This window comes from Neodiprion pinetum, chromosome 2 (assembly GCF_021155775.2).
Source record: "Neodiprion pinetum isolate iyNeoPine1 chromosome 2, iyNeoPine1.2, whole genome shotgun sequence".
NCBI classification, from domain to species: Eukaryota; Metazoa; Arthropoda; class Insecta; order Hymenoptera; family Diprionidae; genus Neodiprion; species Neodiprion pinetum.
The window spans coordinates 32,688,948-32,712,839 of record NC_060233.1 but is presented as its reverse complement, the minus strand read 5'-3'; the positions used below and the strand labels follow the sequence as shown (position 1 = coordinate 32,712,839).

Below are 23,892 nucleotides of genomic sequence, written 5' to 3'. Positions count from 1 at the left end.
CGAAAAAAATTGAAAAATTGTACCTACTTGGAGCGTTCTCGCGAGTTCAAAAATTCTCTCTATCTCAGCCTGAACCTCCGCAAGACAGCTACTTCTGCTGGTCGATCTTTCCATTATAGCACGTTTCGTAGGGTTATTTAGTAAAGATCTTTTGGCCAGCGATATATCAGCCATAACTCTCGTTATAATGATCCTGGGCGGAGAATGAAATTGAAAGATTATAAGTTAATCGTACGTTAATCGAAGCAATTGTAATTGCGGAGTTAATTGACAAGCGAAATCTGTAATTCGAGGACTGAGTTTTCGTATAGTACCTGCGCTCGAAGCGGTGTTTCAGAAAGTCAAACAACGCTTTCTGCATCATGTCGGTGACTTCGTAACCCTTCAGGGAAGGACCGACAAGAACTACGGGCCTCATTGAAGGTACGACGTCGTACGGTGTGGCGGTCTCCTGTAACATGAGATTTCATGAATGTCTCAAAATGTCGACATTAATTTCTCACCTTTCGTTCAGGTAAGTACACGTATATATACTTCACATATCTATTTCACTTACGTAAGACTTCATTAGCACGGAATGCAACATTGAAACATTTAAAACAATTAATGCCAACGTCAACACTCGTCCGTACATGCAAACTAATTCTTTCTATTGAAAATTCCATTCACGAGCGATATTTTCTTCTCCATATCGGGAGAATGAATTTAAAAAATTAAGTGAGTTAATGAACAGAAAATCGATAGAGCAATCACACATCGTTCTGTTCGATACCGTCTTGAACGTATTTCAACTAGATACTAGATTGGTACCGACATGTCACGAATAGAAGAACTAAAAATCAACCAACCCTTACTTTTGCAATTTTTTGCCTACATTTAAATTTAATCTATAAATATCATAATGAAGAACATGACAGACATCGGAATCAACGTATCTATTCCAGCCTTTATTATTTCACGATTAGCAATGTGCTTTGACTAAACTTCACTTTGACGCACGTGTGCGCTCTGTTGAAACATTCACTACACATGTAGGTATAACCCGTGTGTATGCACGTGATATCACGCAGTGGCACTATTAAAGTTTCATCTTCAACGTGTGTACTACCTAAGTTCTAAGTTCTAAGTCTACATAGTGACGTTGGGCTTTTACGTGTAAATAAGTGAGTGGATACACCAAAGACAAGCTGAAACGGTTCAAACTCTCCAATCCTCTGACTCTAACGAAACAATTTAATTGAATTAGGTACTTAGCCGCTGTCTTCGAAAGAAGAAAACCGACGAAAATAGAATAAGGAAAGAGACAGGGACAAGAAATAAGGTAAAAACCCTCGGTCTGGTCTAAAATCTCACGTAAGAACGCAGTACAAAAGACGCTGAAGTTCGGTTTGATTAACATAAAATGAAGTAAGGGTAACGGAAGAATGTCGAACTTCTTTGTCAGGAGCGAATGATCGAATTCAAACGTCGTAGCTGAATAAATTATCCGTCAAATGAAAGGGGGGAGAAAAAAATTTATGCAAACTCATTTTTCTTACCGGTTTCTTGAAGAAGTTCTTTCGCTTTTCTTTCGCCGGCGGCGTTGTGAGGGTCGTTTTTCCCGGCCTAACGTTACCCACGCTGTCACTATCGTCACCTGTAATTTCAACGTAAAATAAGATTGATGTGCACGAAAATTCTTACAAATTGATCCGTTTTCCATGAAAACACAAGACCGAAAAATAATACAAAATGAGATAATATTTCACCTGGCGTTGGCGGCGTCGATCCTCGTGACGGCATCCCACTTTCACCGAGATTTCCTGAAGAGCCACCCCTTGCTGAGTAGAGACCCTTAGTGCCGCGAGCAGCGCTTGCCTGAAGTCTAAGTGCCTCGAGCTTAACCGGCGAAGGAATAAAACCGACGTCGCATCCCTCTTTTACCAGCCTCCCTATCCACCAATTGTTATCGTACTTCTCCTGTGTCGAGATGAAATCAAAGTGTTTCGATAATACTGTGTATACGATGCACGCGAGACGATATGAGAATTTCTCTGTACAACCCTCTGCGTTTATCAGTTTTTCTCTTGTCTTTGAAATGTCGGCTGTACCGAATGAATAAGAAGTTAGGAAGAGAGGAAAAAAATGTTTAAAAGTCTCTGGTAATGTTATTTGTGCTAATGACGGAGGATACGATTGAGACGACATCCCTACTATCTGATAAAAATGATTTTGCGCAGTTGTGAACAGCAAAATTCGAGTCATCGCTGATTTGAGAAAAGGTTTTGTGAATGGTACGTACAAAATTTTCAAACTCTGGTGTTTTAAATTCGATTCTGATGTTTTTGGGCTCATTTTGCTCGGTGAACTGATCCCCGAAAATAATTTCGACGTTTTACAATATAGTGTAGCTATAAAGCGCAAATTTGATCGCAGACTAACGTTTGTTGTGTCTTTTGTACAAAAATTTATCATTATAAACGCTATCTAGATACCTTCTGATATCTCTATGGTAAGCAAAATAAGCTCAAAATCATTAAATTAGAATTAAAAACACCAGAGTTCTAACACATGGAACCTTGTAGCCATAAAACTTTTTGAAAAGCTATTTTTTCTAAAAGCTAAATTTTCTCAAAATCGTGTGTATAAAAGGCCAAGTACGGTTCATTCGCGTTTAACATCATTGGCACAAACAATACTGCTGAAGATTTTTGAAACTGTTTGTTCTCTTTCCCTAACTTATGATTCCAACGCGATACGGCTGATTCATCTTTCACTTTTGACAACAAGTATTCAACGCAATCAACTCGAAATATGAATGCAACAATTTACCTTGATGTGGAGGAAATCTCTGACGTCGAAACTAACGGCCGATCCGTGAACCGGTGAGTCGTCGTCGACGGATCCGTCGTAGCTAACGTTCGTCCTGACGGCGAACGCTACCGGCTTCGTCTGAATAAGAGTAATAAGAATAATCGCGTAATGAAAATGATTTTTATGAAAATAATTTCAAAAAAATGCTCGAACCATTTTTCTCGTCAAAGATTCGACTCACCCTTGCTTTCTCGAGTTGGTTAAGAGCTTGTCTTTCTTTCTCCCGACGCAGGCTCTCCTTCTCTTCGTCCAACGATAGATCCGAGCTTGGCTGCGAGTAGTTGGAGTCTGCCGAGCCCTGGAATAGCGGGAAATATACAAAATTAAGATCGCTATCAATCGGGGAGAGAGCGAGTGTCGTGACACGAAGTTAGTCTGAAGGGCGTAAACTTGTCCGGAGATTGCTCGGTCGTGATTGCCTTGATAAATTGTTAAATCGGGTAAAACGTGGAGGTGTGCGATGCGAGTCTCGTATATACTTGGGTTATTTTTGTATTCCTCCAGACGCACGCGGCAAGGTTATATTACTTTTTGAATTCTTTTTCGCGTTTTGTTGCATTTTCTTCGAAAATTCTACGTACGATCGCAATGAAGAAAAATTATTTATCCTGCACATGTTGCACGTTACGGTTTTTTCACGGGCCAGGGTTGAATGGATCGATCGTTCGGTGTATCGGAACCATTTCCTACCGAATGTGCCGGGTTATAAATTAATAATTACGAGCGGAAAATACATTCGCCAACACATATATGTATCGATATGTGTACACCTGTACAGCTACTCTTCACGAATACTTTTACGATCACAAAAGTTCGATCATTTCCCACTTCATCAATCGATGAAAACAAAACATGCGTGTCTACGTAGATCGGGGTAAATTAGAATTTAATTATGTAAGTTGATGTATAGTTTTCCGTCGATGCATATATCATTCATGCTATGAAAGGCTGAAGTTGAATTTTTCACGTTTTTAAACGTCTATATTTTTACGGTACAAAAAATGGGTTTGTAATGGAATATGATCGTCGCAAGTTGTGATCACGTTATTACGAAGGGTAGTGAATAAATTAAAATTAAAATACGTGCTCAAGATCACAAGTTCAACGCACAAATGTTAGATTACGTTTGGCTCGATGAAGTTTGGCTCCCATTGAAGTCTAAGTTTACCGTATTATCGTTATTTTATTCTATCCTCAAATCACGGCTCCCTTTTTTTTATTATATTACGTACTTCACATTGATCACCGAAATCGTGCAGAGATAAACGCGACATTTTTACACCTATTTGCACAGTTGTTAAATGCGATCGTGGTGAGGCTAAACGAATAATAAATTAAAAAGAATTTCACCGAAAGGGTGTGAAAAAACTGGGAGTGGATTTATTGGAAAAGTGAGGATAAGGGAGGAGAGGAAGAATTTTTCCATTACTGAGGCAATCGAATAATTCACGTCTGATCAATCACGGTGATATTCAGCGGTTTATTACCCGCACTTGTTAAAGAGAGGATATAACGCATGATTTGTGCGACAGTAAGCTTGGGGTTATAAAAAACGATGGTGATAAAAATTCGCGGAGACGCGACGTCAGACTCGTCCGAATTCCTGGTCAAGACTAACAGTCAGGTGATATTTGGGGAACCAAAAGGTGTACAGGCGGTCGGTCAATCAATGACTATGACGAACGCGATCCGAACTAGTCTCTACAGGTCAATACCGCGGGCAAACCATCATTTATTTACGCTGCATGCCTGTCGTTACATAACCGAAGGCTTTCTCATATTATATTTTCGGAATTCCTGACTACGGCGTAAAAATCTTTTACGACCCCATGCCGTTTTATTACAAGCAATAAAAATTCTTTTCAATTTTTCAATCTATAAAGAACCTCCATCCGAATTGCGAAACATTCAACTAATTTTGACCAATGGGGACAATATCAGTTGAGTCATCCTGAAATTTCTTCTTTTCATTAGATATCAATTGTAAAGAGTCGGTGAAATAAGTGAATATTCCAACTCTCTTACATCGATCTTACTTGATCAATCATTACGTCAATTGAACAAAATCGACGAAGGATCAGCTTGGAATGCCCATTCAAAATGGGCCTTACCCAAAGTCAGAAATTTCGTTCATTTATAATTGGGCGACGACATTTTACAACCTGAAAGTAAACATTTCATTTTTTCGGAGTTTTACACTGACCGTCCGACAGCGAACTGACACCTTGCCAAACGGCGGTAATTTGGGCATATTGTTCTTGCCGCCAGCATTGTCGTAACTCGGAGTGGGATACAGAGGTGGTACTAAATTACATCAAAGTGGTAACTCGGTATAACCTGACGTTCGTGAAAGCAGAAAACGTAATCGGCGACAGTAGTCGTGACTTCTCGATGTCAGGTAATATTATAACAATTAAAGCGACGAAGGGTATCAAATACGTCTAATCGCGTAGCGGCGATAATTCTCGGGAATGAGGGAAATACATTTGCGTATTCACCCCTGGCAACGCAACAAATTTTCTTGGAAATTTCTCTCCCGTTATATAAGTTTTCTTCTTCCCTTTTATTTCTAAACATCAAATTCATTACCTGAGTAAAGAGCTTGTTGTAGCCGGTGTTTTGTTGGTTATATCCAATCATAGCCGAGCCGGCGTTTTCCAACTGTATCACTTTTCCACTTTTATTACAATATCGTCCGGTAACTGCATAGCACTGTTTTACCCGAATATCATTTTTTAAATTTAATTATTATAAATTTTGAGTTGTTTTATTTATATATAGATGTATACGTATAATATTATATATAATATTTGTTTTGCTTCACTTTAAGTAAATAAAAGAACGAAGAACGGGAAACGAAAAAATGTCATTTCACTACTGATTTACATGAGTTCTGATCACCGACCCTTATGTACAATAATCGTCCCTTTGTCACCTTCGGCCGATTCCCTGCATCTCGCCACCAACCAAACCACCCTAACTCAACGCCCTCGGCTAAAGGAATTCCTTTTTTCGTCTTTTTTTGCAAGCCATCCAAAATTTGCAACGTATTGCGTTGAGGGGGATCGAGAACACCGTTTTTATTTTACTAATCTTTTCGCGCTGCTTGTTCAGTTATTTATTTAACTTTCTTCTTTCCTTTAAAATTTGTGACACTTTCTCATTAATATACTTCAGTGTCGCCTAAAAGGTTAGCGGTACCACAATTTCTGAAAACAATCGTGAAACTACAGCACAGGATGATTATGCTTGTAAATGGAAAAATCTCGCATTATTCAATTAACAACGACTTTAATGTTATGAAATTTCGAGCTATCTGTTAAAGTTCTAACGAATCTTGCAACATGTAACGCTGTTTTCGCTCCTGAACTTGAAACAAAGACTGGAGTTAAAAATTTCATTGTAGATCACTTTTACAGATTTATACAATCAAACCCCAGAAACTAAAAATCCAGCTGGATAAGAAGATAAATTTTTTTGCCGATACGTAACTGCAGAAAAAACCGGTAACGAAACACTGACCAGAGTCCCAGTCTAACGATTCAAGATTTGCGATCTTTCACTGAATTTCTACGGCTTCACTACTACGGCTTAAACGATTGAGGCTATTGACCTCGTTTCGAGTACCGCATGCAAGCACGAAGTCTACCGCGAGTTGTAACAAGATCGATTGTTCCACACGAATGACGCGTAGGTACTATAGGGGAAAAACCATGTGGCTGTAGAACTTATGCGAGATTTGAAAAGCTTATGGAAGAATAGTTAATTTTTCATTCCGTTCCTCAGCTATAGATCGCGACATGTGGAGGTATTTGGAGGAATATAATTTCATACTCGCAAAAAAGTATAAAATGGTAGATTTTCGGAATGTCAATCCGTCTTTTCGCACTTCGAAAACGAAAACTGCGCCGCAGTTTCTGGAGGACTTGGACAACCGCTGACGCGAGCAGCAAACGGCCGACTGACTGTCGAGTTGTTGATCCGATCTGATCGCCCGCGCAGGCACTTATAGATCACGGTATTCGATACCCCCAATGATTAAGGGGAGCAGAGAAAGAGAGGGCGCGAGAAAAATCCATCGCAAACACCTCAGGACTGCACGGAGAGAATAAAAGAGCAGATTCTACTCGAAAACACAAGAAGGACACATGAAGTCTGCTGGTTAAGAATACCCACGCCAACCACGTTTTTTACTACAAATATAACAGATTTTAATCTGCACACAGTGGCTTTCATTGTTTTTAGAGTAAATTCTGCGTTCCACGAAGTTTACTTTACCGAAAAACCCTTTTTCCAGCAGCTTTGAGTAGAATCTGCTGATATATTCCGTCCGTGTGTGACGGGCAAAGCCTCAGGACATGCGAACGAAGATACCGACTGATATGATAAACTTTTCGACAGTGTGTAACCAGCGTCCTTTGCAAGTGGGATGTTGAGAAATATTTTTACAAAGAAATTGCATGAACGAGAAAGAAGGAGCCTTTCGACTTGCGAGCAAATTTTCGTCTGCACACACTGGCTGGAGAGGGATAATATATTGCTACCCAGGTTTATTCATAGCAACTAATCGTTGCCCGTCGACAGGCAGGTTCACAGTTTTATTTAGCTTAGCTCTACAAACAAGCGATTTAATGTAGATTTTGGAATTTCTTGTATAGCTAAGCCCACGTAGGGGACTTTAAATAGCAAGTCTAAACAAATTATAGATCCTCCCGTTTTCATTGGCCGTCCGAACTGAAGAGTAACTTTGACTATGACCTGCGGGACGGTAGTATATTGCTGTTGGGACTCGGCTACGAATAACTCACCGATATTGACGAAACAGTGGTAAGAATAATTGTAAAAATTTTTTTTGCGCAACCGTTGACCGTTCCAAAATATTTAAAACTTGATTTGAACCGCGCCGTCAAATGTCAACTCAATTCACTATGCTTCATTATCTGCACCTTATCTCCTTCGGCATTAAAATCTATTTAAGGCACATAAAGCAGTGTTAGACTTTGGTGTAACCCGTTCAGAGGCATTAAGTTGTTTTTTTACTTTTCCTTTTCGTTACTAATTTCATCGATTCATCATTACTAAAGCAGTTATCGAATATTAAACGGATTCACTAATTTCTTTCACCTTTTTTTCTTTCTTCCTCGCCTCAATAATGACCGAGAGTATTTTTTCTCCTTAACATTATAAGTATACGTTTCTTCGCTCCGAGGTAATTTGAGTATCGTTGTTTGCCTGTTTGTTTTTTCAATGTTTGTTAATCGTATTGCATGATAAAAGTTTAAACGGTTTTGTACTTTAGAAATACGAGTATAATTAAGTCAGACTTGATGTCACAATATCAAGGATAATTGTATCCTTGAGGAATTTTTTATATTTGAGAAAGTCAAGGACAGTATAAAGGTCGAGTATCAATGCTAAAAGCTGGTTAGCGGTAATGGGATTAGTTTAGAATTATTTGATTAAGGACGACAGCTGACTGTGAGAAGTCTAGTTATTTAAAAAATTTTTAGTCACACGAATGATTAATATAAGTCACGCAAAGATAAATGTTCACGTTAAAATGTTGAAACACTGATTATTAACGTTATTATTTTCTGGTCGCACTGTACGTATAATACGGTATAAATTACATCAGCACTGTATATATATATATATGAGATCGTAATTTCAGATACGAGGCTTGATTATAGTTTATAACCGTGTTACGTTCTTTTTTAATTTACGAAATTGGCTGTGACCATTATAATCACAGCCCTTTTATACCCGTCACGCTGAAAAACTGGATGTTAATTAATTCTAGCTTCGAGATCTTTCGCAATAATTAACTTCAGTACTCAACGTTGGCCAGAAAACTATTGGATTAATAATCATTGAACACCCCATAGCCACAGTCACATTTCGCTGCACATCTTTACATCCGTATAATATTTTACACAATGCTACCATATTCCAAATCAATTTTATTCTCAAGTTTGTTAACGCACTAACAATCGGTGTACATATTTCTCTTTCTTCGGTAGGTGTACGACGAATATATATATATATATATATATGTATAAGAGAAAAAAAAAAAAAAAACAGAAATTAACCAACACTTCACTCGTTCAATGAAAAATATACGTATAACGTCACCGTACAATGTGCTTCGCAAGCTTTCCAACTATACAATAATTTCAACACAGGTATGTACCAAATCGTTTCACCGGTTATAACGGACAGTTCGTTGATTTTCTTTTAGTCTTTTTTTCTTCAGGGGTGAGCAAAATTTGCAAAACACAAGTGACGCGCAGTTTCGCGTGGCGGTGAGACGGGGTGGGAACGGGGTTAAAGGTGAAAAACAACGAAACTGCAGTTTACGCGTAGGAACGACCGGTGAAAACAACGCAGCGCGGCGCAGCGCAGCGGCGTGGCCGAGCCAATACGCGCTCGGGCGAATCCGAGGGTGATAGTGCCGCGACCTGCACGGGGGTGGATGATGGGGGAGGGGGTGAAGGGGCGAAGGGTGGGGGTGGGGGAGGAGGTGGAGAGACCCCCGACGCGAATGGGTAACGCAGGAACGACGAACTCGCCTGCCTGACGGGCCGGCTACGTGTGTGTACGAAAGGGGATGAAACGCGAGGGTGTCCCGCACACAGCCTTCGAGGCGACCCGCTTGGAGTCGCCCCTGCGACTGCTGCCGCCCTCGCCTCCGCCTGATATCGATCCCACCCGACGGCGTCGTCGACGACCGACAACGACGCCATAGAGGGGCCACTGCACCCCGATCGTTTCCCGAGGAGACGACGTCGACGGACCTTATTTATTTACATATCTTCTTTATTTCGTTACTTTTGCCTCTTTATTCTATGGTACGAGGAACCAGCTTCCAGCTTCCGATTATTTCCGTTGTAATTGCGTGCTTTCCCATTTATGACTGTTCCGCTCTGACTTTTTCTCATCGTTATTAACGTTATTGTTCAAGTCGCTGTACATTCGTACATCGTTTTTCCTGAAACGTGGTGGATTTTTGAAGACAAGGACGAAATTCTTTCTACTTCGATGTCGTCGACTCTACGATTACGATAACGTTAATGACAACGGTAACTGTTCATTCTTTTTCCGTTCATTGAACGTTAAATTGCATCAGAGTTTCGATTGACGCTGAAATCGTTTCGTCATTCATCTTTTCAATAAAGTTTCTTCCAAAATAGGTTTTACGTTTTAAAACCCACCGCGCCTTTCACGGATTGTAGGACGCCCGATTAATTTTCGAACGAGAGAAGGAACCTACATCAGAAAACGTGGACAATTGTTTCGACGGTGGTTTCTCGTACCAAAATTTTTGGTTCTGATTCAAAGAAATTTGGCGAATAATTAAATAAAAAATTTGGATAAGTAAAAAAACAAAAAAAAAAAATCCATCACAAATAATTCAATATAAAATATAGCTATTCTATAGGAATGTTAAATTTATCGGTTCAACTTTCTTTCTACTAAATTCGATTTATTGCGAAATTGATAAATTCCAATTTCTCGTCACAATCAGCAGATAATATCGTGATCCTCGCCGAGAACGAAGTAAAAAGTCCTGAACGATTTGTGCATGAACATTGTACGCGACAAAATGAGCGAATGAGCAGAACTGCCAGACCTCTGTAACTCTGCAGCAGATGAGAATGCTTTCCGATAGTTCAACGTTAGCCCGGCTAGTTTCATTCCTACGTCCCAATGTCAAGTATACGCAGCGAGGGGCCGACACTGACGGTTTGTTCTACTTCCGCGGTTTCCAGCCGTGTTACGGGTGAAAGGGCAGCGTTGACGGAACGCGATTTTCCGCGACTGACAGAGATCGAGGGCGTGACTGCTTGTATTGTGAACTCCGACGCGAAACGAAACTGTAACGTGAAAAGGGGCGGCTCCTTATTCTGCCGAATTTAGACGTATTTCGACAGGCACTGTTACGTCTAGCCGGCGTAATGCGTTCTCCCTTCGAGGCCCCCGTACCTCCTGATATATTCATCACATCAGAGCCTCACCCATATATTTTTCCAAAGACGGCTTTATAAATGGGTGTTACGCGTCGCCGACGCCCGGCCTTATTCTCGATCTTAAAGGTGCGGTGTTGCGCGAAATCGACCGACTGGACATGACGGTTGTTCGGAAAAATCTAATTCAACGTATCGTCGTTTCGTATCGAGAATATCTGGAAATACTTGGCTTGACCAAATATTGTATCTCCATTCAACGAAGCCTGCGCTCAATAGAGTTCAGAATTTTGCGTCCCGAAAGTTGAGCACAGAAGTTTTATCAGTCGTGAGCGCGATGAATTTTTAACCCTACAATCGGTTCGGGTTTTATGTGAACTGTAAACGATCTGTTTAATTTCCGGTTGTTAAATACGTGATTTAAACAGTCAAAGTATAAATTTATCGTAGTTGTTAGAACATTGGTAAATACATGGGAGCTGCGGTTAAAATCGTACTGCAAACGCACGCAAATGCGTGGTAAGCGCAAGACTTATATATTCGCGTGCGATGAGTAATAGTTTGTACCTTCCTCCTGCCAAACGGCTTGTAATGATCCCGTTTCATCGGTCGTCGCATGTGATGCGCCATGTTTGATTACGTCAACAGGATATAACACAAGCCGCACAAATGATCACCAATTATTGAACAAACAAATATACAGGTCAGCCTGTACGGTGAAGCACTGCAGTAGGCACTCACTGATCGGGAGCTGTTTGTCGAAAGTAAAAAAAGAAACAAATTGAACACAGAAAAGCCCATTTGTCAGCTGATCAATGGTGAATTTTCATAAAAATAACGTTTTCTTATTTCCTCTATCATTTATCACTGGTAGCACTCCACCGACCTTCAATTCGACACAGTTCTGAAAAAACTTTCGTCTCCCAATAACGGCGAACAAACTGCAGTCGTATTAGTGCACATAATTATCCGTTTATTATTCATCTATATTGGGAGTGTGAAAAAAAAAATCAGTTCGAAATTCAATTGTGGATTGATTATCGACGGAATGACTGTGGTCGGATTTGACTGAATTGAACGTATAAAAGCAGACATGCGGAAACGACTTGGCAGCGAAATACGCGAAAAACAAAGTAATAAAACATGAAATTACTTCCGATTTCCCGGAGGTTTTTATCGAGGCTGACTGTGGCGTTTTATTAGGACAATCGGACGAGTCGCGCTCAAGGCGACGTAACGTAACGTAACGTATCGACAAGACCGCGGATCGTTCGGACGATGAGAGATCGTGAATAGGTTTCGAGTTAGCGAAAAATTGTGGTATAATTAGGCGTCTATTTGGAAGTTGGAGGAAAATACAACAACGAGAAACAGGCTCGCCGTTACACTCGACTGTCTGGTGAAGAGGTTTCGGAACGCGACTCGACCTCCTAGCTATTAATAAAAGCGGCTGCCATTGCCAGCTGCAGTTGTTATGGTATAGGATGAGACCTAAGAGCCACCTTCTACGTCACTATTCTTCGAACCATTCCTTCGACGATAATAAAATTCATAGAAAAAATTCACAATTGTAAGCTTCAACGCTTTCCTGTATCGTTTGCTAACTTTTTTCCTTCCAACAAATTTGAATTTTTTTTATTTTTTTATTTTGACATCGTGTTCACGCACTCGTCTCCACAAAACGATTTGAACACGTGCAGCAAGTTTTTTGTACAAGTAATTTTTCGTGATGTTAACTTCACTTCAGTATTTTTCGGCTCATTAGAGTTGTTCAAAATTCATGTCTCGGTAGGTAAGGATCTAAGTTTCATCATTGATAACGAATATGATTTACCAACCAGCTGTAAATCCTTGGAAGTGCTTTTTATCGACGGTAGATAACTGACCGAGTATTGCACTATTCAGGACCGGTTACCGTTTGTTGGAAAAGCAGTTCGCATGGAGAAAATGAATTCTAAGCACAAAGTTGGACCGTTCATCGTCGCGTATCGTCCTAAATCGTCGATATTGCACCGGAGATTCAAAATGTACGAATAAGATTATAAAACGTTGTGTGGGTACGTCAAATGGTCAATTCTACTTAACAAACCGAAACATGGTAAACGTAAGGCGGTACAACAGGATGCGACCATTTCTTTTTTTCCCCCGTATCAATTAATGAGGAAAACGCGGTTCCAAGGAAATGGAAAAGATTTCATATAGAACGGCAGCCGAGGAAGAGGTAAAGTCGTCGGTTAGCTCGTAAAAATGCCCAAGCACTCGGCTGCCGGGTGACGAATAAGTAGACAAGGCGAAGAGTCTATGATATATCTAAGGATACCGAAAACTGGACAGACGATTTAATATTGGGGGGGGGTGGGGGTGGAGAGGGGGCTGCACGCGCGGCTGCGACGCCTCAAACGGACAAACATAAAGCGAAAAGATCAAAAATAATGCCGGGCCGTGATAGCTCCGGCGTAATTAGATGAGTAGCGTGCGACAAAAGGGTAGGGCTGAATTATTAGCCGACAGATGCCATGCGCCTGCACCGGCAGCGGCAGCATCCTCATCCTAGGCTCGTTCAGCGCGGATGCCAAACTCGTCGCTCTTCTGGTTTCATTGCATTCTCACTGTCTTCTGGTTCTTATATCGCCAGCCTCCGTGCAACGCAGGCGTACGTTTCCGCTGTTATTTTAGTTCATTCTTACCGCAGCGCCTCCGCCGCCCCCGTTTCCTAGGCATAGCCACGTAAATTCGTCTCTCTCTCTCTCTCTCTCTCTCTCTCTCTCTATATATATATATATATATATATATTCTTCTCTTTTCGGGCGAGAGGAGAGACGGACAGATGAGGAGAAAGAGAGAGAGAGAGAGAGAGAGCAGGGAAGCTGCAACGCGTTTTGTCTGGCGTTTCCAGCCTCGGCAGACTCCGCAGGTCTGCCGACAACTAGGCGTAATAGTTGTATCATTCGTATTTTCGATTTAGGTCGAAACTCCGAACGTATACACCAAACAGATTTAGACGTTCAACGCTGCTGCACTACACCCACCACCCGAACCTTATGCACTGCAGTCTCTTATCCACGTGGATACACGGCTATGCGTTGGCACGATTATACTCTACATACCCAGCCTATATATTTCGGATGGTTATAGCCTGCTTTTTTCACACTTCCGGTCTAGACTGAAAAATTTAATTCCAACGCCATCTTTATATTTTGCTTCATATTTATTATCCTCCCCAAATCCAGACAAGGCAAAAGGATTATTCTTAGGTCGATGGCGATTATTATGAACGTATATTGTGTCACATTTTGTCAATATCTTGTATTTCATTTCACACCAGCTGTAGATCGTTGAAAACCAGTTTTATCGATGTCTCTTGATCTCAACCATTTTCTCTGTTCGGATGAAACATTTTCAATCATCGTCTCTGTTTTTACTTATTATTCTGAGATTTTTTTTTTTTTTTGCTAAAGAGATTAACTTGTTCTGATCAGCTCTTATTGAGCCTCAAAATACGTACGGAGCGTTGCCCGGAGATCGAGACATCCGTGCCGGATGCATGGGGAAGAAAAACCAGAGGAAATATTTTAAAAGACGATCTTGGCAGATAAAATAGAATATGAAGTTTGGAAGCAATTTGATACTTTCAAATCCCCTTTTTATAACGCAGAATCAATTTCGTAGGAAAAAGAAATGAAATTGGTTCGATACACAAGGCTTGGGTACATTGCATTTTTAAACAACGTGAATCAAACACTTCCCGTAGTTCCCTAGCTGAGCAGTTATACGTGTGCCTCTACATCCGGACATGAGAGAAGGAGATTTCAAAGAAAAAGTATCGAAATTCGGAAAGAATCAAATTTGTTTTCATCTAATCCCGCGACCCACTTTACAGAGGAATTAGATTTGTTTGTTCTTTCTCTATTTCCTTTCAGCCCCTTTTCCTTCTTCTCGAAATATTTTTAACCGTTCCTCGCTGCACCTCCTTGCATTCCTTAGTACGAGTCTGTAGCTCGACTATTTTGGGTATCAATTTCAATTTATTACGGGCTGTATAGACATTTTGTGTAGCAAACTACAATATAACACACATGCAGTGGATTTTTTTTTTCGGCATTTTTTCAATCCACTTGGCCCGACAAACCTCGTGGTCTTGGGATCGGTTTAGTCAAATTTGGAACAATGGCATAAGATTATACGAACTTACGAACTGTCTCGGCTGGTCATTACTTGATTTCTTGATAACAGGTTCCCGTTGCTCGATTTTTCGGATGGAATATCGTTAGAGACATTTCTCACAGCACGCCTAACCTTTTCGCAAGCCGATTATGATTTCACTGTACAGCGGGTGATTTTTTATCAATGGATTTTCAGTCTGCGTACTGTAAGAATCTACATGGAGATGTACAGATTTCAATAATCTGATAACGTTATTTCAATTTCATACACGGGCAGGATAGCAGAGTACGACAATGTCGGACGAAAACATGTCTGAGAGAAAAAAACAAAGTGATAAATTCGAAACGTGAATTAATTCAGTAAACGGTTTGAAATCAATTTTATTCTGATACGTATAGTATTAGCTCTCATATATGAACAGATGAGATACGTCCAGGAGATTATAAATCGTCAATTGCTTATTTAGCGTTTAATATACGTATAACGAAGTATGCACGTGCAAAATTGCGCGAATAATTCATTCTCCACATTAATCAGTCGTAATCAATTTGTTCCTGATTTTTTTTTTCCTCATACATTTACACGATTCTGCGTATGTGCATGAACTTAGAAGTGATTGCTTCATAGCTCTAACGCCGGTTTGCAATACCCAATTATTGTAAGTAATAAAAATTCAAGGTTACAATCCAGTCGCTCTTGAGTACATAAGCAAGTATTTTAACTCGAGTTACACGAAACCCGGCATTAGACGGCGATTTTTAATAATTTTGATCGCCCGTCATTTCCGGCCAATCTAAACTATACCTGACAGCTTATGCTTATACAGACGGAGCGCCCGAATAAGTCGCTATAATGCAATAGATCAAATTGATTAGATGATTGAGGGATGATTAGCTCTATTGGGACTCATCTTTTCTTTTTTAATTCAACCTTTTTTTTATTCTCAGAACGAAGAAAAAGTTACCCTACAATCATCCGAAAAGTTAAAAGTCGAAAGTTATCACCGCATCGCAGGGCTACGAAATCTATAGAATTGGCTACTGATTGTATACTGATTGCGGAAACGAATATCGTCTTGCGAAATATTTTGATTTTAGCAAAGAATTGAAGTAAAAATAATTTCTCTAACGGTTAATCCTTTCAGGCAGACGAATTCTCCATCCTCGTGATCTCTGAGATCAATTGATCGAACCGTTTAACCAATTCATCTTTGGATTTGCCACAACGACACCGATTATCGCGAAATTCATATTTCTGGGCTGAGAGTGCTCTTTTTTCCTTGTATCAGTATCGGAATAATAAAAAAATCATTGATAACACATCGCGGTCTCAAAAGCGTGGTGTTCTAATCTTTCTCTTTCTTTTTCTCTTTTTTTTTCACTTACCTACTAATGAGCAAGAATATACAGTATCTACGAACAAATAAATTTCCATTCATCCAGGGGAATGCGATACACTGTAAAGGAGAAATATCCGGAGAACGGTTTACGGAATGAAGATGGAACATACGTTATTGGACGTATCAAATAGTTTCGTAGCTCGCGTGTGAAGCGCATGTAGCGATATACCTAGGATAGGTATGTAGTACGTACGCGTAGGCAGGTAAGCGTACCTACGTAACAGACATCCATGTGCCCGCATGTTTATTCCATGTGGTAAACGCACGTGTGCATGGCGGGGCACGCATGCATTTGACTCCGAGGTACGCGTTACATACGTTTTAGGTACGTCGTACGCATATGATATACGTTTGAAGAGAGCGCGGTGTACCGAAGGTAGATTACCCCACAATAAATATAGTAAAGGGTTTTAAAGTAATAATTATTAAGATTATTGCTCTAGGCATGCATATAACCGCGTCGCGTTCGGTGAATGCGAGTCGGGGGCGGGAGGGGCGGCGGGAGGGGGCGGGGACCAGAAATACCTACCGATGCGAGCTGTTTAACAGGAGAGACTGCTAGACTAACAACTGCAACTACGAATCGGCCGAAAGCATTACAAGCTTTCTCTTTTTATAGCCCTCTAAATACTGCCGGGTCGCCACCGCCCAAACCAAACGAAACCAAACCAAATGAAACGAAACGAAACGAAACGAAACCAAACCTTTACTTGAACCGATGTATCTAGTTACAACATCGGCTTCTTTCAACCAATGATAAGCCCGGTTATAGATATACCATAAAGCAAGGATCGCCACGGCGCGATCTCTGTTCTTTATAAGGTTGCTGCTCGAGGTATTTCCGATATTCCGACATGCATTACCACCTTTATTCGTACACCTGCGTATAATCAGTGCCGATTGTCGAAGGATAGGTGAGATCGTCAAAGATTACTTTTCCTCGCTTCAGATTTCGCTCTTCTCGGTGAAACTTCGACGCCCGTTGGGCGCGGTATCTGACCCTCCATTGAGATGTTTGAATTACCTACCTGCATAGGTGGGCCCGGAAGAGTCGAGTATGGAGTTGAGAATTTTTTTTAACGAATACAGTTCATCATTAATTCCTTGGTGGTATTTCGTAAGCCGAGAAACCCAACTCTTCGGACTCCGGGGCGAGGCTAATGGTTTGAACCTCCTAGTTGGCATACGGCTATAGTAGGGTAACCACGCGTAGTCGTTAGATTCGGTCAAATACATGGAAATGCTGCAACGGTTAACACAGAGAGAGAGAGAGAGAGAGAGAGAGAGAGAAAGTGAGTGAGTGAGAGAGAGAGACACAGACTGTCCGTTACTTATTTGCCCATCGCTTTTTAATTCCCTGATTTTAATATACTTACACTCGGATAGGCATGCCGCGGCCTCCTCGCGGCGGTTCCAGCTTTAGGTACGCCATACATCCTTCTCTCCGTGAACACATCCGCGTGCGTACGCTCGGTTATTTACCGCCATACACTGACCGCGACACGTGGGAGGAAACGATCCCGACCTGATATTTCGCCCATCCGCATAGCCGAGAGTCGCGCTTCAAGCGTTAGGAAAGTGTGAAATGTCGGAAGAAGCATTTACTCAGAAACTGTCTAAGCCGATCGAAATACCGTTCGAGAATGACAGGCTGGACCGGGATTGAAACGAATAAGCTTCCTTTGTGCCCCGTGACGAGTCAATTCGGATCCACCGACTGCGCGTCGAACGATCCATGAAACTGAACCTGTATCGATCAGATGAAAGCATGAAGATCCGGTGCGTCGCGAACGAAATCGCCGTTGGTTACTGCGAAGAAACGAAATGAAAAGCCTAGCGAAACGATAACTGTTGAGATATTTGAATAAAAAAATTGTTCACCTAGACAGAAAAAGATGAAGAGACAAAAAACCCGACGCCTCAGGCGGAGGATGCGTTGTATAGCAGGCTAGACGGTATATTATGATATCGAAACGTATAATATAAACGCATAACGTTTATAGGATGACTGGATTTTTTTCTCTCGAGATGATGACTTGACTCTTTATCAATCTATTTACAAGATGTCGCTGACGCATAACGCGCGCGCGCACACCTTCCGTCTGCCACTGTTAAAATATCTACGATCGTTATGTGTGTGAATGTGCTTGCGTGTATTCCCGTAGAAGCGTCTCACTCTCTCTCTCTCTCTCTCTCTCTCTCTCTGTATGAATGTATGAATCTCTCCTCAAGGTAGGCTGGGCTTACCCTATCATTTGTCAATACGTGAGACATTCGTATATAACCATACATCCTTCGCCTCCTTGACGTCTTCATACCCCGAGTGTGCTTCCACCTTCGTATATCCTACCAATCGCATACTTCGAACGGTAATTGTAGGTGCTCGGGTAGTTGTCATAAAAGTAGTGCGGCGAAGGGAATTCCTCTTTCACGGAAACGATCCGCAGTCGCAATTTATCCGCACTGGCGGGAGAGACAGACATTGTCGGTACTTTTCAGGGTCAATTGAGAGGCCGGATGAAATGGGAATGAACCTCGTCGACTTGAACACTTTCTTTTTTCTAAGATATCGGAAATACCATCAGAAGCATCGAAGGTGTAACGTGTGGCGGTTTCCAAAGAGGATCCGTACGACTGGTTTTATAATTCTTTGTGATCGATAGTATCGAAGAATCGAGATATTGCCCAGCCCGAACATTAATTACCCCATGATTTCATTGATCTTTGAAACGTCCAAAGTTCGTCGTTTCATATTTTTGACTCATCTACAAATCGACGGTCACGACTCGTTCCTTCAGCTGACCAAAACCACAAAGACCATTGTAATTAATTCGATGTTCCTTCCCAAGATTTTCCCACTTTCACCCGCTATCGGGAGACTTTTGTTTGCCCGATTTTGTCACTATCTGTAACGTCTCTCGATATCCAACGGACACGTGTGCCTATCTCGAGGATTATGCAGCTCGACGAAATGAGGGCGGATGTAACATAGCTGGGATAAAGTGTAACGCCGGTGTAGCAGAAGGTGAGAAAAGTAGTAGAATGTTAATTAGGAAGGATCTGAGAAGTATGGGAGAAGCATAAAAAAAACAGCAAAGCACACCACCGATGGATCATCGTAGGTATAGCAACGTGCAACAGCAGCGGTAACAGCGGCAAGCTTCCGATGCGACATGGTAATTATTTCGCAAATGAATGGTTTTGTTTGTCACATATATTTGTCAAGTTTTTGTAAGTAAAAACTTACACCAAGGAAGTACCTTGTACGACGACGAACGTTCGAACGGTACGTACGTTATACGTCGCATCGAGGCGTGTACCTGTGTATCAAAGCAATTCGGTCACCAGGGAAGTTTCGAAATGCCAATTTTTATACCCGGTGCTGAGTAAATGGTTACTACGCGGGTATACGAGTATAATACATAAAGTGAAATAAATCCTTCACGAAATTATTACACGCGTACCATGGAACCGACTCGCCTTACAGGCATACACACTCACGCACATGTATGTATATATATATGTGTGTGTGTATATATAGATGCACATACCTACCCGTATAAACGCGTCGACTCTGCAGCATACTCGGACATTCTGTACAGCAATAATCTTAATTTAGTACGTAGCTATACGCGAACGGCGACTATGAATCACTCCAACAATTATATCCGCGTTCAAGAAGAAGAAGAAGAAGAAGAAGTATATACCTTGAGCTATAAGTATATTTTCTACGTCTATTCGAGAAAGAGAGAGATATATGGTGAGGGGGGTACGAGGAGCGGGGAAAAGAGAGGCAGGAAGAAATTAACGTTACTGGATACGTGTGCGGGTTATACGTCCTAAGCCCCGTGTATAGGTATATATTTATATGTATATGTATATATATCGCAAGAGGAGATCGAGGTGGACGCGGACGGTACTACATGGAACGTCTATAAATCGAGTGTCTTGGAATAAGTAGAAAGGCATTTTGATATTAATTAGGCATATATACCCACCTATCCGCGCGTGATATAAAGATGTGTGACTTTTGGGCGTGCCAACCGTGCTTCGTAGAGTTCAAGTTTTTTTCCGGCACACGCAACGCGCGCTGGGCATAACATAACGTACCCACGAGTACCCATACACGTGGGTCCCATCACCGGCGGCATACCTCGGCACCGTGGCTTACCCATACGCCTCTGGTCCCGGTGAGAAGGTCCGTCCGCAGGTACGCCGATCCTTGAGAGACGCGTTATTTCGCGTTTGTGTGCACCGTCGAGGCTCCTCCGCCCGCTCTCCGTGCCTCCTCCTCCTCGTCACTTGTACCTTGAGTGAACGGGTTTCCATATATGGCCTCGCGTACACCTCCGCAGGTCATTCAATTTCTCATAGACCAACCTCTCCCGCCGCGCAATCTAATCCACCAAACGAACCGTGCAGCAGCAGCAGCAGCAGCAACAGCAGCGGCACAGCTAGGTGCCGGACAAAAGGATCACGGACAGAGACAAAGGATCGGAGCTCACCCCGATCCTGATCCTTTTCTACTTCTTCTCTTTCACTCCCGAAGCTCCGACCTTATTCTCCGATCGCGAATGTACCGAATCGGTACGAAATCCGCTTGTAAACGAGCTTTTTAGGCGCTTTTAGGTATACCTGGGAATGACGACACCGTTAACCGCGACTCGTGTTCTACGCCGTTCTATGTGCTCGCCGCCACCCACATAGCGCAACATAATTTTACTATAATTCACCGCGTAGTTCGGAGGCGGGTGACTCGACTTTACACGGTGGGTCAGTGCGCCCAAGGAATTGCCCAACCTTCCGTACAGCGGTAAGGTAAAAAACATTCCGAGTAAATTAATTAAGCGAGGAAATTGTAAATGAGGAATACGTGCTTCTGCGTGTATACGCACGGATAGTTTCAAGGCAGAAATCACCATCGAGAATGTTGCGATCCGGTTTTAAAGCTGGTTCATAGGCTCGAATTGACTCTGTAACGTCAAATGGCGGAGTAGGGAATTTAAGATGACAGGAAAAAGTACCGTGAACTGATATACAGAATTGATACTGGCCGTCCTGTTAAATTTTAGATGTGCACGTACGTGCGTTGAATTATATTCATCCGAATCGATTTTCCCGAAATCCTCTTACTTTATCGCAACTCGACGTGTCGTCGGACTTTTAAATATTGAAAATAATGTCAGAACAGATGCTGGGAAACTACCGGTTAGTCATTAGATGCCACTAAACGAGTTGCCCCGGCATAACAGCTCGGAATTGCGACAATAATCAAGAGTAACTCAGTTTTTAAAAAGGTAGTAAATACTTTGTCTTGCCTTTTGATGACAGATGAATGTGGAATAAATTTGAATTGCAATAATATTTCAACAGTAAGTGAGTATAAATTGAAATTATAATTATGCGCGCGGTCTTTGTCGTACAAATTAACACTTCATTCTATTGACGTCGATTTGTAAATTTACACGCCTCGTGTGAATGTGAAAAAAAAAAAGTGGAAAAATGTATGAATTACAACTGGACAAGGAGAAAACTTAAAAATTTACGTGAACGTTTTACGAAAAATTCATTCGTCAAAATTTTGTTTATACCGCCGGAGCAATTCGGAAAACAAAAAAACCACAATGAAATACGCTCTCGGACGGTGAAATAATTATCTTTTATTCAAGCGTAACAAAATTGAAATATGAATAATTTTTAAGCGAATGCAGACAGAGCGGTAGATTTAATGCGAGGATTGGACGGGCGGCTGAATTTAATAAGGAAGGAATTTACAAGCAGGAATCCTGCACATGATATACCCGCATGTCTGTATTCCCCAGACAACCAACAATGCGACATGTACGTGCATAAATTGACCACACCGATTGCGAGAACTGCATCTTCTACACGTATGTATACGAATGCGTAGATTTGTATTAAAGTACACGGACGGCGGGGGTTTCGGTATGTGAAAAAAGTCCAGTCATTCTACCGAGATGTGACCTTGATCTTGAAAGTGGCAAGGTGCACCATGAGGCGAAAGAATAAGGCTGCTGTTAAGGCCCACGGGCGTACGGTGCGGTGAACCGTTTCAACGATCTCCAGACGCCGGGTATTCCTCGCCGAAAATAAGCAGCTTTTTTATCACGTTAAACGGCAGTGCGTATGTTCGCCTGCAGCGGCATGCGGAGTATTTATCGATATTGCAACGCTCTTTCGTCTCTTTGTTTTCACAAAAATATCGGATAATTTATGCACTCAGAAGCGAAGAGGTTTTATGGATTTTTAATCACATCTGCGGCTCGATATGCTCGTCGCATTTTATTCGAGTCAATGACACGAATTCAACAAAAGTACATCGACGAACTGTCCGAATGCAATCGCTTTTGGCCGAGGCAGTATTTAAAAAAATTGTTCTATAATGCCCTTGTTGCGAAAAAGTGGAAATAGACAAATAAATAATAAGATAAATAAATGCATATCTCCCGCGGTGCTGAGAAAAATTTTGGGGATTTCCAAACGTTTCAAAAACAAGAAATTAATCTTGAGCAGCAAGTCTTGAAGAAACGGTACATGATGCTAGTATTCAATATGTAAGATTTTCAAAGGTCACGGTAAAATAGTTTTTTTACGCAAAACTGGTTGCTCGAAATGTTCAATATCACTGCTTAATAAAAAATCTTAATCATTGAAAAATTGTTATGATATTAGAAATGACGATACCTGCAATGATAAATCAATACACCAAACACTATATTTTCAGTATTTTTGTGCTACAAACTGGCAGAGGAAAAATTGAATAAAAAAGAGAGAAACTGATGTACATATCCACGTGTAACAGGTAATTTCTCCTGAGCATAAAATATGATCTACGAGTTTAAAAAACTTGAAATATCTTTACGGAATTGCATTTTTATTTACCTTATATTTTCGACCGAAGACGTCTTCGACCACCGAGGTTTCTTTTTTGATTCATTCATCAAATTCGGCCTCTATAATACCTGGCATAGATTTATTCGTGTGGCTTGGAAATTAATTAAATAATAATAAATCAAGACAGTCGAGTTCGACGATAAGAATCTTATTTTTCTGACCCAGAGTTTCAACTTTTTACTCAGTTTTTAATTCGTGCAAGCTTTATTTTTCTTAATTTTCATCTCAAGCCATACACGTAGCCTGTGTTTTAAATAACGATTCACCGATGTATAAAATCGTCTTTAATAAGTTTAATGAATCCATTTCATTGTAGTTCTCCCAGGCGTTTTTAATAATCAGTTGATTGTTCACGCCGATATCTTATATAAATAAGATTGCGTTTCGACGAGGAATGCCGTGCAGGTACGCACGCTCATCCAAGTATTCCGGGGATTTGTAAATTTCAAGAATTGCAACGTGCACTGGTCCTATAAATATATGCGCGGTACAAGTATGCTATATGCACTTGCGACACTCGTCTCGCACCGCACTCTGTTCCGCGTCTGTGGATGAGCTCTCGAATATACAGCGTCGTCGGTTAAATGGTCCAGCGAT

The 23,892-nt window shown here is 41.2% G+C and overlaps 1 protein-coding gene across 15 annotated transcripts in view; it reads right to left on the bottom strand.

Annotated features, from left to right (window-relative positions):
- Positions 1-23,892, bottom strand: part of Ca-beta (Calcium channel protein beta subunit) — a 75,387-nt gene that overhangs the window by 14,023 nt on the left and 37,472 nt on the right. For 8 of the 15 annotated variants that reach the window (XM_069133924.1, XM_046610410.2, XM_046610412.2 and 5 more), the window contains exons 3-8: positions 3,035-3,151; positions 2,812-2,931; positions 1,749-1,959; positions 1,539-1,636; positions 315-451; positions 28-193 (exon numbers count right to left, since the gene is read on the bottom strand). In XM_069133924.1, the coding sequence (XP_068990025.1) occupies positions 28-193; positions 315-451; positions 1,539-1,636; positions 1,749-1,959; positions 2,812-2,931; positions 3,035-3,151 (849 nt within the window). Of the gene's footprint in view, positions 1-27; positions 194-314; positions 452-1,538; positions 1,637-1,748; positions 1,960-2,811; positions 2,932-3,034; positions 3,152-5,442; positions 6,081-6,687; positions 7,196-7,661; positions 9,314-11,384; positions 12,214-23,892 lie in introns of those variants that run through there. The other 7 variants (XM_069133928.1, XM_069133936.1, XM_069133929.1 and 4 more) reach the window with 6 other exon arrangements.